General features: G+C 36.3%; 1 protein-coding gene across 1 annotated transcript in view; it reads left to right on the top strand.

Annotated features, from left to right (window-relative positions):
* LOC119878704 (rap guanine nucleotide exchange factor 6-like) overlaps positions 1-16148 on the top strand; it is a gene marked incomplete at its 3' end in the record, with an annotated part of 51782 nt that overhangs the window by 22868 nt on the left and 12766 nt on the right. Inside the window, exons 2-4 of the mRNA XM_038589292.1 lie at positions 5263-5333; positions 6527-6583; positions 10969-11052. Of these exons, the coding sequence (XP_038445220.1) occupies positions 5263-5333; positions 6527-6583; positions 10969-11052 (212 nt within the window). The remainder of the gene's footprint in view (positions 1-5262; positions 5334-6526; positions 6584-10968; positions 11053-16148) is intronic.

Here is a 16148-nt window from a genome sequence, read left to right as displayed (position 1 = left end):
TTCCCAAAAGGTCTTCTGATTTAAGAACAGAAATTATGGGATGCCTGGTTGGCTCAGCCAGTTAAGCGTCTGCTTTTGGCTCAGGGCATGATCCCGGAGTCCCAGGATTGAGTCCCATATCGGGCTCCTTGCATGGAGCCTATTTCTCCTGTCTCTTCCTCTCCCTCTGCCTCTCTTTGTGTCTCTCATGAATAAGTAAATATAATCTTTAAAAAACAAAAAACAAATTATATGACATAAATTCAGTTGAAAATCTCCGAAAATTCTGGTGCTTTTTGACACTAGCCTATCTTCATTTGGCAGGTCAAATTATGAGAGTTCTAACTTGTTTTGCCACTAAAACAAAGTTAGCTTCATTTCAGAAGTAAATTGCACATTCCTTGGGATAGACATTTTGTAGGTGTTTGGCCAGGTTATGATGACTCTTTAAGGTAAAGGGCGGGGGCCCTAGCAGGTATGTGTGTATGGACACACCTATTAAAAAAAAGAAAAAGACCCAGACTGGGAAAGAATTAATATTGTTGAGATATAAAATATATAAATATAAATATAAAGAGAGAATACAAGAAAATCTACAGCTATGAGGTTTATTAAGGTTTAAATATATGTCTTACATTTATCTCAGTCTCTCTTCAAGTGAGATTATACTATTTCACGTGTATTGTAAGAACCTTACAACAGTTTATTCCATTTTTACGTCCTGTCCTTTGTGCTGTGATTGAGATACACTTGTATGTATAGTTTAAACCCACAGTATGTTCTTGTCATCGTTGTTAAGGCTTTATTTTTTAGAATTTTATTTAAATTAAATTACATATAATGTATTATTGGTTTCAGAGGTAGAGGTCATTGATTTTTTAAATTTTTTTAAAAAGATTTTTATTTATTTAGAGCCATGAGTGCTCAGGAGCAGGGGAAGGGGCAGGTGGTAAAGGGAGAAGGGAGACAGAGAATCCCCAAGTAGCATCCATGCTAAGTGCAGAGCCCAGCATTGGGATTTCTTGTCCTTGGGGTTTGTTTAAACATCTCTAGATGTGTAGGGTGATAGTTTTTTTTTTTTTTTTTTTTGGTTTATTTATTTATTTATTTATTTATTTATTTATTTATTTATTTATGTTAGTCACAGAGAGAGAGAGAGAGAGAGAGGCAAAGACATAGGCAGAGGGAGAAGCAGCTCCATGCACCGGGAGCCCAATGTGGGATTCGATCCCAGGTCTCCAGGATTGCGCCCTGGGCCAAAGGCAGGCGCCAAACCGCTGCGCCACCCAGGGATCCCAGGTTGATAGTTTTTATCAAATAAGGAATATTTTCCGTAACTCCATTCTCTTCCCGTTGTTCTCCCTTTCCTTTGAGTTGACTCTAGTGACACTTCTGTTAGGCTGCTTGAAGTTGTTTCACAACTCACTAGTGCTCTGTTCAAAGTTTTTCCATCCTTTTGTTTTTGCTTTCTATTCTTCTGTCTTCAAGTTTATAATCTCATCTGCAAAGTCTGGACTGCTATTCATCCCATCCAGTGTATTCCACCCTCAAATATTGTTTTCATCTCTGAAATTTTTTTAATGTTCCTTCTTACATGCTTAATCCCTTCTGTATCTTCCTGAATATATGGAATATAATTCTAGTACGTTTTTAAATGTTTCCTTCTACTAATTCTATTATCTGTGTAATTACTGAGTTGGTTTTAATTGATTTTTCTCCTCTTTGTGTGTCATTTTTTCCTCCTCCTTTGCATGTCTGGTAATGTTTGATTGAACAACAGAGAATGTGATTTTTACCTTTATGTGTCCTGGGTGTTTTCATATTTCCTGTAAATATTACTCAGCTTTGTTCTAGGACATAGTTAAGAGATGTGGAAATTATATGATCCTTTTTGGGCCTTTTTTTGAGCTGTATTACATAGTGCCAGAGTAGAGTTTAATCTAGGTTTAATTTTGCCCCAGTACTGAGTTCAGAGCCTTCTGAGTACTCCACTAACTGCACTGTGAATTACAAGATTTTCTGCTCTTTCTGATGGAAATAGGAAGCCTTACTGTCCTTCTATGAGTTTTATGTATTGTTCCCTCCTTCCCAGGGTATTTAAACCTCTGCACTCTTGACATTTTGGCTCTGGTAATCCTTTATCCTGGGTCCTTGTCCCATGTGTTGGAGGATTTTTACCAGCATCTCTGGCTTCTAGTCACCTAATGCTAGTAGCACCACTCCCAACTTGCATGCTAAATTTTGACAACCCAAAATGTCTTCAGATGCTGCTTTTGTTATCTAGGGGCCAAAAACTCATCCCTGGTTGAGGACTTTCTACTTTAAATCTTTACAGTTGTTCTTTTCCCTGACTTTGTCTGATTTTTCCCCCTTGCATGACAGGATGATCAATATTCAACCTAAGACTTGAGGGACACCGTATGTTGGTCTCCAGAACATACTTTTTATCTCTGTGTAACATGCCCTCTCGTGTTCTGCAAACTCTAGCCACTTTATATTCCCTAAACTGCCAGCTCCTTCTCCTCAACTACAGGTACTGTCAGGCAGTAAAGTATCATCATGTAAATCACTTCATTGTTTCTCCTCTTTCAGGCGTTGTTAAACTGTTTTTGTTTCCTGATGTCCTAGCTCATGAAAAACCTTATTTCATACATTTATTTTTTAGTTGCTTATGGTGGAAGGTAACTCCAATCCTCCTTACTCTGTCTTGACCTAAGGTTGAAGTCCCAGTAATTTGTCAACAGGCGAAGTCCTGAAATGCCCCTGATGACTGTACCCCTAAAAACATGAAAGTGATGAGTCTTTGATTCCTCATATAGTTTTATTGCTCACATTCCAAAGTATGATTGTATTGCCATCTGGGGTCCCAGCCTTCTCTTGGACATTCTCTTGTTCATCCTGTCCATTCAGCAAGAAATTATCTATATAATGGGTCAGAAAGTCTAGATGTTTTCATGTTGTTTTATGGTAGAGAGTTAAAATAGCGCTATGGAGAAACTGTAAGTTAATATTGTCCTGTGTGAATGGAAACTTTTCCAATGACCTTTTGTAATGGAAATAGAAAAAATATATTCACCAAATCAATACCTGAGGCTTAATCAGTTCCAGCAACCGTGTTATGTTGAGACTGTTGGATTGGAATTTAAGTCTGTGGCAGTCTGCAGTTGTTTTTTAGGATATATTTGCTTTCTGAGGACAATATAAAATGGAGACCCTCAGCCCTGAATATTGTCTTTACTGGTGGCACTAGTCTTTGCTGTCCTTTGCTTCTCTGGAAGCAATATTATCTTTTATTTACTGTCTTATCCTGGGGAATGGTTAATTTCAGAGGTTTCCACTTGGCTTTTTCCACTATTACAGCTTTTACCACATAGGTCATGGACCCATTGTGGGGGTTATTCTAAAAGTGTATACATTCTAATTATAATATATTCAGGAATTTGAGAGGGACTATAGGATGGGTTTGCAGGCTCACTATGAGCCAGAGTTTGGCAAGAACTTTTTTTTTTTTTAAGATTTTTTATTTATTTATTCATGAGAGAGAGAGAGAGAGAGAAGAGGCAGAGACACAGGCAGAGGGAGAAGCAGGCTCCATGAGGGAGCCCGACGTGGGACTTGATCCCGGGACTCCAGGATTGCGCCCTGGGCCAAAGGCAGGTGCCAAACCGCCGAGCTACCCAGGGATCCCCAGGAACTTTTGTTTATTACTTTAATCCAGAAGGTTTTGCTTGGGAGATTGATTCTTTTGCTCCACAGAACCTCAACGAAGATCAGTCTCTTGAGTTCCATTCATCTGCTTGTCTTAGAAGAGGTCACTTATGTATCTGATGCCTTGGTGCTGACCCACGTGGTCTTTCTCTCTCCATGAGCCTAGTGGGCTTCCTCATGACATTGGTGGTCTCAGGGTACTTGAATCTTAGAAGTTACACATCCTTACTTCTGCCACACTCTTTTGATCAGAACAAATCACAGAACCAACCAGGTTCTTGGGGAAGGCACATAATATTCCAGTTTTTGATAGCAGAGTGGTAAGGTTCTATTGAAAAAGAGCATATAGGGTAAGAAATACCATTGTAGCCATCTTAGGAAATACTAATTTTTCACATCACTACTACATCTGCTGTCTTCAAAAATTTTATAGACCATTCTCATTTGTTACGTTTTCCTCTTTTAGTTTATTCTTTGTATATGTATATAGAAAAATCTTTTTCATTCCCATTTTCCTATGGGTTTAGCAAAGATGGTGTGGTCATTGAATCTATCATGGTTAATTGGTAGTTGTAATTTTTGGAATCACAGATTATTGCTGTTTTTCCTTTTTTTTTTTTTTTTTTTTTTTTTGCTGTTTTTTCTAGTGGCTCCATATTTTCTATTTTTTCTGTTAAAACGAGTTGTCTTAGGTGTCTTTTTTTCTGTCCTCTGATAATTATCTTGGCCAATTGGATATGAAAGCAGGAGGACAGTGTTTGGGAGCTGTTTGTCCTGGTATAAAAGCATTGTTCTCTTAGAATAAGGAGGTATCTTTTATATAGATAATGTAAGCTTGTGTACTAGCATTCTACATAAGTGGTAAAGTAGACTATTCTGTCAGGAATTTGGACTACTCCTGCATTCTCCCTTTTACTCTGCCACTCCTGTAGGCTTAGGTTATACTATATCATACTGGGATTTTTAAGACCTAGTTATCTGAATGAGAGCTAGAGAAAAGTTCCCTACCTCTTTCCAAAGTGAATAATAGGATTGTCCCACTGGGCTTTTTTTGTTTAGTGGTTGATTAATATCACTCTGGGTTTCTTTAGAAAGAGATTTTTTTAGAAAGTCATATTTTTAGAGGAATATTGACAAATTGGGTTATGTCCAAAATAGGTCAGCCAGGATGCTATTAAAGGTCTGCAACGTGCAAATACTGAGACTATATAATCTGGAGAAAATAATAATTAAAAAACTTAAGATGATATGATAGTCCTTATTGAATAGCTGAATGTCACTAAGGAAGAAGAGTTATATCTGTTCAGAAATGAAATAGATTTTCATATGAAATAATAAGTTTTTTATTTCTGGCGTTGCTTGAGTAGAGGCCATCTGCCATCCTGAAGAGGAATTCCTATATGAGTGGAGGTAGCTCTTCTCTACGTTTTCAGATTTCTTTTAATTCAGATATTTTATTAGTCTTCCATAGTTAATAGCTCTGCCATAAAACAATTGTTGGCTTAAAGTAAAAATTTGAGGTGCTATTTTGAAAAATACATTTGAATAATAATCTAATTTTTTTCTGTTCTTTAGGATTTAAATACTATTTATTCTTATCTTCATGGGATGGAAATACTATCAAATCTCAGGGAGCATCAGCTTAGGTAAGTGTGATGCTCTGTTTAAGAGCTTGTGTGATGGACTTGCAAATAAGTTTGGATAGATAATTGCAGGGCCAAATCATTTGGGGGCTTATTGTAGGATAAGCATAGGACTTCCCATTTTCACATCATAGTTTTCCTTAGTTGTAGGGCCTTGAGCAAAACTTAACATCTAAGTTGCAATTTTATCTTCCATAGAATAGAGACAATGTGATTATCTTTGTTACACTGTTTCGAGGGTTACATGAGAATATAGGAAGCAAAGCACAGTATTCAGTATTGTCTAGCCAGTGGAAAAAAAACTATTTACTTTCTGTAATTCTTTTCAATATTTATGATGTCAGATGCTTAAGATGGGCAAGGTATAATGTAATGTTAAAGTGCTAGTTTTACGACTCTTGATTTGATATGAGCTTCTTGTGAACAAGACCCATAAAGCTTTCCAAACCCCATTTTCCTATTCTGTAAAATGAGTTTTCTTTCTGTAAAATGAGCTACCTTATGTCATTGTAATTACATTTATAAAAACACTTTTCAGTGTTATGAAGCACTTACTGTTGTAGCTTTGCATAATGTTTTAATTAAAAGTGTGTGCTCGTTCCATGACCAGTTCATCCATTACTTTTTCTGATCTTTAAGTTTCTGGTTAGGGACCAGACCAGGTTGCTCAAATATGATTATTAGAGTCAATTATTTTCTGTTTTCTGTGTAACATAATTCAGATATCAGCAAATGTCTGGAAGAAGAAGAAAGCTGAAAGCTAGAGCATTTAGTAATACTAAAAGCATCTTTTAAATGCAAACATATATATATTCAACAGACTTTGGGGTGTGTGTGTGTGTGTGTGTGTGTGTGTGTGTGTGTGTATGCCTCTGCCAGTAATTTCTTAGCAGAAGGATTCACTAGTGAATCAGACAAATGTATATTTTTCCATAACAGGAAAGGAACATTGCTCTGTGTGAATTGGCAGGTTATAGAATATACATAAAAGTATTGTGTTTGTTGCCTCTTAATATTATTTAGTTGATTTTTTAAGAATAACTGCATTTGATACATGTATTTCTAAACTCTTAGAGTTCAGTGAAGCTAGTGGTAGATTTTCTGTTGAAGTAATTATAACAGTATTTTTAAAACAAAATTGAAGATAAGAGCTTTACATTTTTGACTTTTTTTTTTTTTTTTTTTTACTATGTTAGATTAATGTCTGCAAGAGCACGCTATGAGAGATACAGTGGTAATCAAATTCTTTTTTGGTAAGTATTTCCTTAATTAGCTTAAACTAATAGCTTAAATGTTTAAATTTTGACATTTAGCATTGAAATTCATTTTATTTGGAAGGAATATCTTTAGAGCAGATTGAAATATACTCATAAACTGAAATAGTACACAAAAAGTTTAATGAATAAAATAGTATGTATTAGTAACTGTTACCCAGCTGAACATATAGAACATAACAGCTCTCTTGAGGCTCTAGTCATCTCTTTTGGGAAGGTAATCCAGTTCTTACTTCCATCACCATAGATTAGTTTTACCTCTTTTTGAACTCCACATAGATAAAAATTTATTTGGTCAGGCTTTTTCTTTTTACTTGATAAATGTCTAAGGTTCTTCCATGTTTTGCATTAATTCTTTTTCACTGTTTTACTGTATGTGTGAAAATAGCAAAATTCACTTATCCTTTCCACTGTTGATAGAGACTAGGGTTATTTTCATTTTTTTCCTATTGTGAATAATAAAGTTTCTGTGAACATTTTGTTCATGTGTTTTGTGCCCTTTATTTATTTTTAAAGACTTCTATTTATTCATGAGAGACAGAGAGAGAGAGGCAGAGACACAGGCAGAGGGAGAAGCAGGCTCCATGCAGGGAGCCCGATGTGGGACTCAGTCCCGGGACCCCAGGACCACGACCTGAGCTGAAGGTGGCATTAAACCGCTGAGCCACCCAGGCTGCCCTGTTTTGTGCCCTATTGGAAATGCATGTGATCAGATTGAGGAGAGTCTGACATTAGAATCTGTCTTACATTTTCATTTTGTTATCTCACTGTGATTTTATTTTGCATTTCCCTGCTTATTGATGATGCTGAATGATTTTCATGTTTTTGTAGGCTATTTGGATAACTTTTATGAAATCAGATTTGTTTTTAACCATTTTTTAATTGAATTTTGTATAGTATTTCTGTCAATTAGTAGAAATGTTACTGTGAATTCTGTATCCATGTCCTTTGTTGGGATACTTACATTGCATGTATCTTCTGCTTTGTGGCTTGCCTTTACACTCTATTAAAGGCATCCTTTGGAGATGAGAAATTTCTAGCTCTCAATTTTTCTCTTGTGATTAGTGCTTTTCATGTCCTCTTTAAAAAGCAAAGTCTTTGCCTTTCTAAAGATGATGAAAATACTTTAACCTGTGTTTTTTCTAAAAATTTTGGCAGCGGTGCCCTCTTTTATTATATAGATTGCCTGGTAGTTGGGATGGTATTGACTTTTATGTTTCATTACCAGCCCAATACATTCATCGTTTTTTTAAAGCATTAAACTGGATTCATAAGGATTTTAGTAGCTATCTTCATTCATTTGTTGATCCATTAATTTATTATTAAATGTTTGGTATACATTATGCTTACCTTGGTAGTACCTTCATCAAGCTTATTGTTGAATGGACTAGAGAAAATTAATTAAAAGCTAAACATTTAAGTGCTATCAAGGAAAAGAATAGATAAATAGATCATTGGAACAGAATTGAGAGCCTAGAAGTAAACCCTTGTATTTATGAACAGTTTTTTTTTTTTTTTTTCAAATGACTTCCAGCTATAGTATGGGTATAACACAATTGAGGATTAAAAAGGAACCACCAGTGAACAATTGATTTATGTTGAGGGTGCTAAAGCATTTCAGGGAGGACAGCATAGTTTTTTCAGCAAATGATGCTGGGTTAATTGACTATATACTTGCAGAAAGTTAATTTAGATCTTTACCTTACTCTATACAAAATTGATACATATAAAAATTAATGAGATGTTACTTTATAGCCATTAGAATAGGCACAGTAAAAATGTAGACAGTAGCAAGTATTGGCACCAATATGGTAACACCTGGAATCCTCATGTGTTGGTGGTGCAGATGTTAAATGTCAGAGTTACTATAGGAAACAGTGGTACTTTATCAAAAAGTTAAACAGTTTTGCCACGTGACCCAGTAATTCCACTTTTACATCATTAGAGAAATGAAAACATGTGCATACAGAGACTATACATAGATGTTCTTAGTAGCGCTATTTGTATTTCCAGCCTAAAACCAGAAACAGTCAAAATATTCAATGAATGGATAGATAAAATGTCACATATCTGTATAGTGGAATACTATATGGCAATAAAAGGAATAAACTATTAATGTATATGCAGCATGGCTAAACCTCAAAAACATGCTAACAGGAAGAGGCAAGAAAAAAACACCATATATTATATGATCCCATTTATATGAGCTGTCCAGGAAAGCCACATTTATAGAGACAGAGCATGTTATTGGTTAGGAACAGAAAGAAGTGTTCTAAAACTGGACTGTGGTGATCTTTGCACAGTTCTTTTAAATTTCATGAAAACTGAATTGTGTGCTTACAATGGGTGCATTTATGATATTTAAATTATACCTCAATAAACTATTTTAAAAATATTAAGAGTTACATTCTTTAAAAAGAACGTGGAAGTTAACTGGAGAATTTAGGTTCAAGAGATTGGGGGAGGCAGAGAAAAGAGTATGTATAGTTGATCTGAACTGTGAAGCAGCATGGTAGAAAAAGGGAAAGTAAACCCATGTGTTCAAGCACCATGAGGAAAGAAGAGGAAACAGCAGGAGAGGAATCTGGAGAAGCAGGTGGAGGCTATCTTAAGATTTTTTTTTTTGGTCTTAGGAGCATCTGAAGCTTTTGAATGAATAAGATATCACAAGATTAAGTTTGCTTTTCTTCTCTGGGCTAGAGGTGTTTACCCAGAGAAAGATAGAATGGCCCACACGAAAGCATTTTACCTTCCTTGGGTTTACGTAGCCAGATGTGTTGCCAAACCATGCTCTGAGGGAGATTTTTTTTTTTTTTTCAAGGTCTGAACAGTTTCTTATTCATGGACTGGCATGGTTCTTTTTGTGGTGAAAGTGAACTTCAGAATTTTTCCTACACTTAGAATACTGACAACTTTGTGACCACTTCAGCTGAGTAGGATAAAAATTGGAGGCTTGTGGTGACATCCAATTACAACTTTCTTCTGTCTTAATTTTTTGCAAATTGTTTCTTTGATTTTATTCCTCCTTTTAAGTTATATTTCACAAAAATAAGAAAGTCGGATTTCTAAACAAAGAACCTTAAGTAGATGTGCAGCCATTTACATATTCCTTCAATGAAGATTTGAAGAAATTTAAAAAACTTCAAAGTACCTATTGGAGAGGCACTTGGGTGGCTCAGTTGGGTAACTGGCTGACTTTTGACTTTGGCTCAGGTCATGATCTCAGGGTCCTGGGATCCAGACTCATGTTGGACTCCCTGCTTGATGGGGAGTCTACTTCTCCCCCTTTCCTTCCCCCTGCTCATGCACGCTCCCTCTTTCAAATAGATAAATAAAATCTTTTTTTAAAAAATGAATAAATAAAGTACCTACTGGAAAGTTGACAATTTTTCCTTTTCATGGTGAATAATAGGATTGACCTAGAAAGCTTACCCTGGGTGCTATGGTGGAATGTTTTAGAAGCCTAGGTTTCTGGATCAATGGTGGTGGTATTCAATGAAAACAGAGAATACTGGAAAAGATACAAACTTGAAGGAAATGATAGGTAGACTGTGAATTTGTTGAGTTTGAGTTCTCTGTTAGATATTCAAGTTGACATGTCAGATAAACAGCTAGATAGATAAAAAGTTCTCCAGGTCACAGAAATGATTTGTTTTATATTACTAGAACCCTTTACATACTGGAATTAATTAAAGCCTTGGGTTCAGTAAATAAAAATATTTGTGAGAAAGATCAGTTTATATACTAACAACTAACAAGATTCTGGGTTTCCAGTAGAGATTTAACTCACTGCAAATGCTAATAGATTAAGTCATCTGGTATCCTTTTATTTTTCAAACACATAAAAAGGAAATATTTGGTAGGCATTTTATGTCAGAATAAAATTTAAAAGAAATAAATAGATCATAATTAACATTATAGTTGTCAGTGAAGATAGAACATAGATGAACTTGTGATTTCTGAATAATATCTGTAATACATATAAAAGTTATCAAAATAGGATTTTATGATATGTAGATGTAGTACAATATTTAAGTTGCCGTCTTCATCAAATGTTACGATCCACTACACAAAAATGAAGAATGTGAAGCTAATGATATAATTAATGAAATTGAGCTAATAACCATATACTTTTGAAGTCTGTATCTTAAAGTGGTGATTACAATTTTCTCATGGGAACATGGTCTGTAAAAACCTTTGGCAGCAGTCAATATATCCTAAAATAACATTGATCTTTAATGATTTATGATATTAGAATATATTTCATGTTACATATTTTATATTGAATCATGTTACATATTTTTTATTTTGAGTCCTATACATGTGAATGCTTACATTGATTTACTCATTAATTTATTTAACAGTTCAGAAACTGTTGCCAGATGTTGGTATATTCTGCTTTCTGGATCTGTGCTTATGAAAGACTCCATGGTCTTGCCTCCATGCAGGTACGTTTACATTTACTGCCTTAGAGTATGTGGCAGGCAAAGTTAAAATTACAACTATTTATCTTCTCTCTTATGTTAAACTTTTTTCTGTAGGATGTATATTTTCTCTCAGTAGGTGATATATTTTATAAATGTGTTTGTTTGCTGGTATTACTGGAAATAGGATAGAGATGATATTTCATATTTCTGAGGGTGTAATCTTTAAGTTTACGTCATGACATAGTATCTTTTATTTGATCTTTAGTTTTATATGGGATTTTATCTGATGGTTTCTGGGTGTGTTGCTATTAATAGCGGTTATAGAGAGGGTGATGTATTTTAATATAAGAAAATGGTTTTTAGAGTAAGGTAAACTAGATCAAAGTCCTGATTTCTCACTTAACTATTTATATGATTTTGTACAAAATTTAATTGTAAAATGAGTATAATAGTACCTACTTGAAATATCTCTGTAAGGTTTTAGCAATCTACCACTCAAAGCTCTCAACAAAAGTCTGTAAACCTTAACAGTTGAGAGCCAGACTGCATGAGTTCATGTCTGTATTCTACTCTTTCTTGGGCAACTTATTTAAATTCCCCATTTGTGAAATGGGGACACTAATAGAATCTATTTCATAGACTAGTTTTGAGGAATAAAAGAGTTAATATATATATAAAAAACTCTTAGACCAGTGCCTGGCTGTTATAAGTAATTGTTAATTATCACCATCATAATTATTTTGTAAAACAAGAAGAGTGGTTGGAAAAATGGTCAGATGTAGCATTCTTTGAGAATTTGTTCTCTAATTCTTTTTTTTGTTGTTGTTGTTCTCTAATTCTTAAGATTTTGGGGGCCTCATATTAAAATTTGGTGACATAAAAATGTAATTTTTTACCAACTTTTTCCAATAATGTTGAGATTTTTAGACTTTTAAAGTAGGGCTTTTAATTGCAGCTATTAGTTAACAAAACTGCTAAATTTAAATATCCAGTTATAGTCTTGGTAGATGGTATGGGCATCTCATTTTTGATGACATTTTTAAAATCCTATTTGGGGTCCTGAAACTCTCTATGGTTGGCCTTTGATTAAGAAGTCTGTGCTTCAGGGCACCTGGGTGACTCAGTGTTTTGAGTGTCTGCCTTTGGCTCAGGTCATGATCACCCCGCATCAGGCTCTTCCTTGATGAGGAAGAGCTTTTCCTTCTTTTTTTTTTTTTTTTAAACAATGACAATCTTTTTTTAATATTTTATTTATTTATTCATGAGAGACATACAGACAGAGAGAGAGAGAGGCAGAGACACAGGCGGAGGGAGAAGCAGGCTCCATGCAGGGAGCCCGATGTGGGACTCGATCCCGGGTCTCCAGGATCACGCCCTGGGCTGAAGACGGCACTAAACCGCTGAGCCACCCAAGCTGCCCAAGCTTTTCCTTCTTGCCTATGTTTCTGTCTCTCTCTCTCTGTTGTCTCTCATGAATAAATAAATACAATCTTTAAAAAAGAAGAAGTCTGTGCTTCTTGCACCTGGGTGGCTCAGGTGGTTAAGCTTCTGCCTTTGGCTCAGGTCATGATCCTAGAGTTCTGAGATCAAGCCCCAGGTTGTCAGGCTCCCACTGAGCAGGGACTCTGCCTCTCCCTCTGCCTTTGCCCTTCTCCTTGGTCCTGTTCTTTTTCTCTCTCTCTCACTCTCTCAAATAAATGAATATTAAAAAAAAATCTGTGCTTCTTGACTAGTAGAATAAAACATGTCTCCTATTTTTACAAATAAAATACATAGTAGTTCTTGGTTGTAAGCCTTTTGGCTCTTGTTTTTTCTCTCTGTTTTTTTCTTTTTTTTTTTAATTTTTTTTTTTTTTTTTTTTTTTATTTATGATAGTCACAGAGAGAGAGGCAGAGACACAGGCAGAGGGAGAAGCAGGCTCCACGCACCAGGAGCCCGATGTGGGACTCGATCCCGGGTTTCCGGGATCGCGCCCTGGGCCAAAGGCAGGCGCCAAACCGCTGCGCCACCCAGGGATCCCTCTCTCTGTTTTTCTAAAGTCCACATTAATGGATTCATAGTAAGTTAGCCACTGAAACAGTAAGTTGGAATGAAAGAGTATAGTAAAATTTTAGAAATATTAGTATTATTCTTTTAAATATTTTCTCATTCTTGTCTGCTGTGATGGATGGTCAACACTTAAGACTTTCTCTAGCCATTAATCAGCCATAATAATTCATCACTATTTAGTGATCGAGACAGTGAAGCTTAATTTTTAAATAATAGAAATGTATGAGTTTTATATCTTTATGTATTTATCTTTAAAGATTTTATTTATTTATACATGAGAGACACAGAGAGAGATAGAGGCAGAGACACAGGCAGAGGGAGAAGCAGGCTCCATGCAGTAGCCTGAAGTGGGACTCAATCCCAGGACTCTAGGATCACGCCCTGGGCCAAAGGCAGGCGCCAAACTGCTGAGCCACCCAGGGATCCCCTCATTATTTAAAGAAAAGTTTTGGGACACCTGGTTGGCTCCGTTGGTTGAGCATGCAACTCTTGATCTCCAGCCCCATGTTGGGTGTAGAGATTACTTAAAAAGTGAAAATTTAAAACTTAAAGAGCAATTCTGAGTAGAGCATTTACATTTTACATTCGGCATATATTTGTAATAGGTCATTGTAAGATGATTGTTAGACTTAATCACTTCAAATAAACTTAGAATAATGCTTAGCATATATTAAATAATTTTGGGTGTCTGTTAATATTAATTATTATAGTATAATGGCATTGGGATATGATCATTATGATCCCAACAGAAAATGAACACTACTAAGTATAGAAGGAGTGATATAGTATTGTAGTTCATAAAAATATAGTCTGTTTCTCTAAATTAAAAATATTTATTCCCCTTACTGGGGCACCTAGGTGGTTCAGTCAGTTAAGCATCTGCATTAGGCTCAGGTCATGATCTTGGGATCCTGGAATTGAGCCCCATGGAGGGCTCTCTGCTCATTGGGGAAGTCTGCTTTTCTGTTCTTCCTGCCCCTACCCCCTCTTGTGCTCACTGTCTCCATAAATAACAAGTAAATAAAATCTTTAGAAAAACATACTTACACCCTTTAAGATAGAAACCACACAGTAATTTGAACAGGGACAGTTTAATTTTAAAAAAAATTGTTATTTTAAGAAATTAGGCATTGAGAAAGATAAAAGAGCTAAGGGAGAATATCCAGGGAAAGAACAAACCTAAAGAGGGGCCCTATCCCCAAAACTGGTTTTTAGATCTTGTTGGAAATGTGCCCGCTGTAGCCCAGTAGATAGTGGAGAAATTAACTTTGTTGCCTTGGGCCAGAGCTGGTACACAGTCAGAGTCAAGGCTAGCAGGAAGGGAACTGCTGACCAGGACTGAACCTCCCCTCCCCCTACTGGGTGTGGCTGAGCCCTGAGGCTGAGGACACGACCTACCTTTGCCCCCCCTCCCCCACAAATGCACATGCTTCCTCCTTTCTTCACCCCCCCCAAGATGATTTTTCAATTTCATTGTTCTACTAGCACCCTCTACTGACAAAGCTTTAACATTTTCAGCAGGCAGAAGGCGAACATTGAATCTAGATCCTTAATTACAAAGTAGATTTTGAAACTGAGAGTGAATAGTGATGCCTGTGTGGCTCAGTTGATTAAGCTTCTGACTCTTGTTTTCAACTCAGGTCATGATCTCAGGGTTATGACATGGAGCCTGAATGGGACTCTGAGATCACAGGAGAGTCTGCTTGGGAGTCTCTCTCTCCCTCTCCCCTCCCCACACTTGCATGTGCACAGACACATGCTCTTTAAATTAAATAAATCTTTTTTTTTTTTTTTTTAAGAGAAACAATATATTTGCAATTGAAAGGCAGTCAGTAATTGGCATAGTCTACTCCCTTGGCTACTTAGCTTCCATATGAATGCTTCTAAACATGTTTGAACTTCATCCCACAACAAAATTGTTTCCGCCTTACAAGAGATAGCTGTCCTTTGTACAAGTGAAGAATTTCTTACCCTCTCCCCAGAATAAGAAGATGCACAGTTCTAATAGTCGTCACTAGCTATATGAATTACAACTTGATCACAGTGCTTCTGAATATTTTGCTAACTAAAGACAACCTTTTAAAGTTTACTTCAAACAAAAGATCTATGAAATAAATACAGGGAAGAGAGAAGAAGAAGAAAATGACTAGTATTTACACACAAATACAGACATATACAGTAAGCAAAGGGAAAATATGAAAGTTCTTATATTCCTTGTTTCTGTAAATGACCACAAGGCTGTTGTAGTTGGTACCTCTGACTTCCTTCTTCTACTACCCATTCGGTACTTTGCACTAAGCCAGATTTTGATCTGTTCTGAGTCCTTTCATGATGATATGAACAAAAATTTTATTTCTGAGAGGTCCTTAAATGTCCTGGCCTGTTGTAGTGGTGGTGGTTGTGGTGGTGGCAGTTTTCCATTGATTTTATTTTTTTAAGATTTTATTTATTCATAAGAGATAGAGAGAGAGGCAGAGACACAGGCAGAGGGAGAAGCAGGCTCCATGCAGTAAGCCCGACGTGGGACTCGATCCCGGGACTCCAGGATCACGCCTGGGCCAAAGGCAGGTGCCAAACTGCTGAGCCACCTAGGGATCCCTCTCCGTTGATTTTAAGTAGTGGACATGGAAGTAAAACAAGAAGCCTAAGAAATTCTCCTGGGCTTCAGATGTCATTCTGGTCCCCATTTTGTGCAGCAATTCAATTACCCCTGTGATTGTAATTAGTCACTCAGGCCATTACAGTAACCCCTTTCCCTGCGTTTTGGTTCAGCGGCCAGGTGAAAGTATTTAATTCAGTGGAATCATTGTGTTTCCTGGTAGAAGCAATATTCTGTCGGGCACTAAGTCTCAAACCAGGAGAAGTTTTTTGGCTGGGAAGTGAAAAATCTGTGAACAACTTACTAGGTGTAACAGTGAAAAAAGCCACTCTTATTTCCATGCCCTTGAATGTCAGGCCTATGTATTCTGGCTGTTGGGGAAGACAGAAACCAGTTCTGTATTTAGTCTGCTGTGAAATGAGTGCCTTGATAAAAAATAATGTTGTCTAGAGTGCCAAGATGGTAGATT

The sequence above is a fragment of the Canis lupus genome, unplaced genomic scaffold (assembly GCF_011100685.1).
Source record: "Canis lupus familiaris isolate Mischka breed German Shepherd unplaced genomic scaffold, alternate assembly UU_Cfam_GSD_1.0 chrUn_S1848H2045, whole genome shotgun sequence".
NCBI classification, from domain to species: domain Eukaryota; kingdom Metazoa; phylum Chordata; class Mammalia; order Carnivora; family Canidae; genus Canis; species Canis lupus.
Note: the sequence above shows the minus strand (reverse complement) of the source record. Positions and strands in the feature narration are given on the sequence as shown.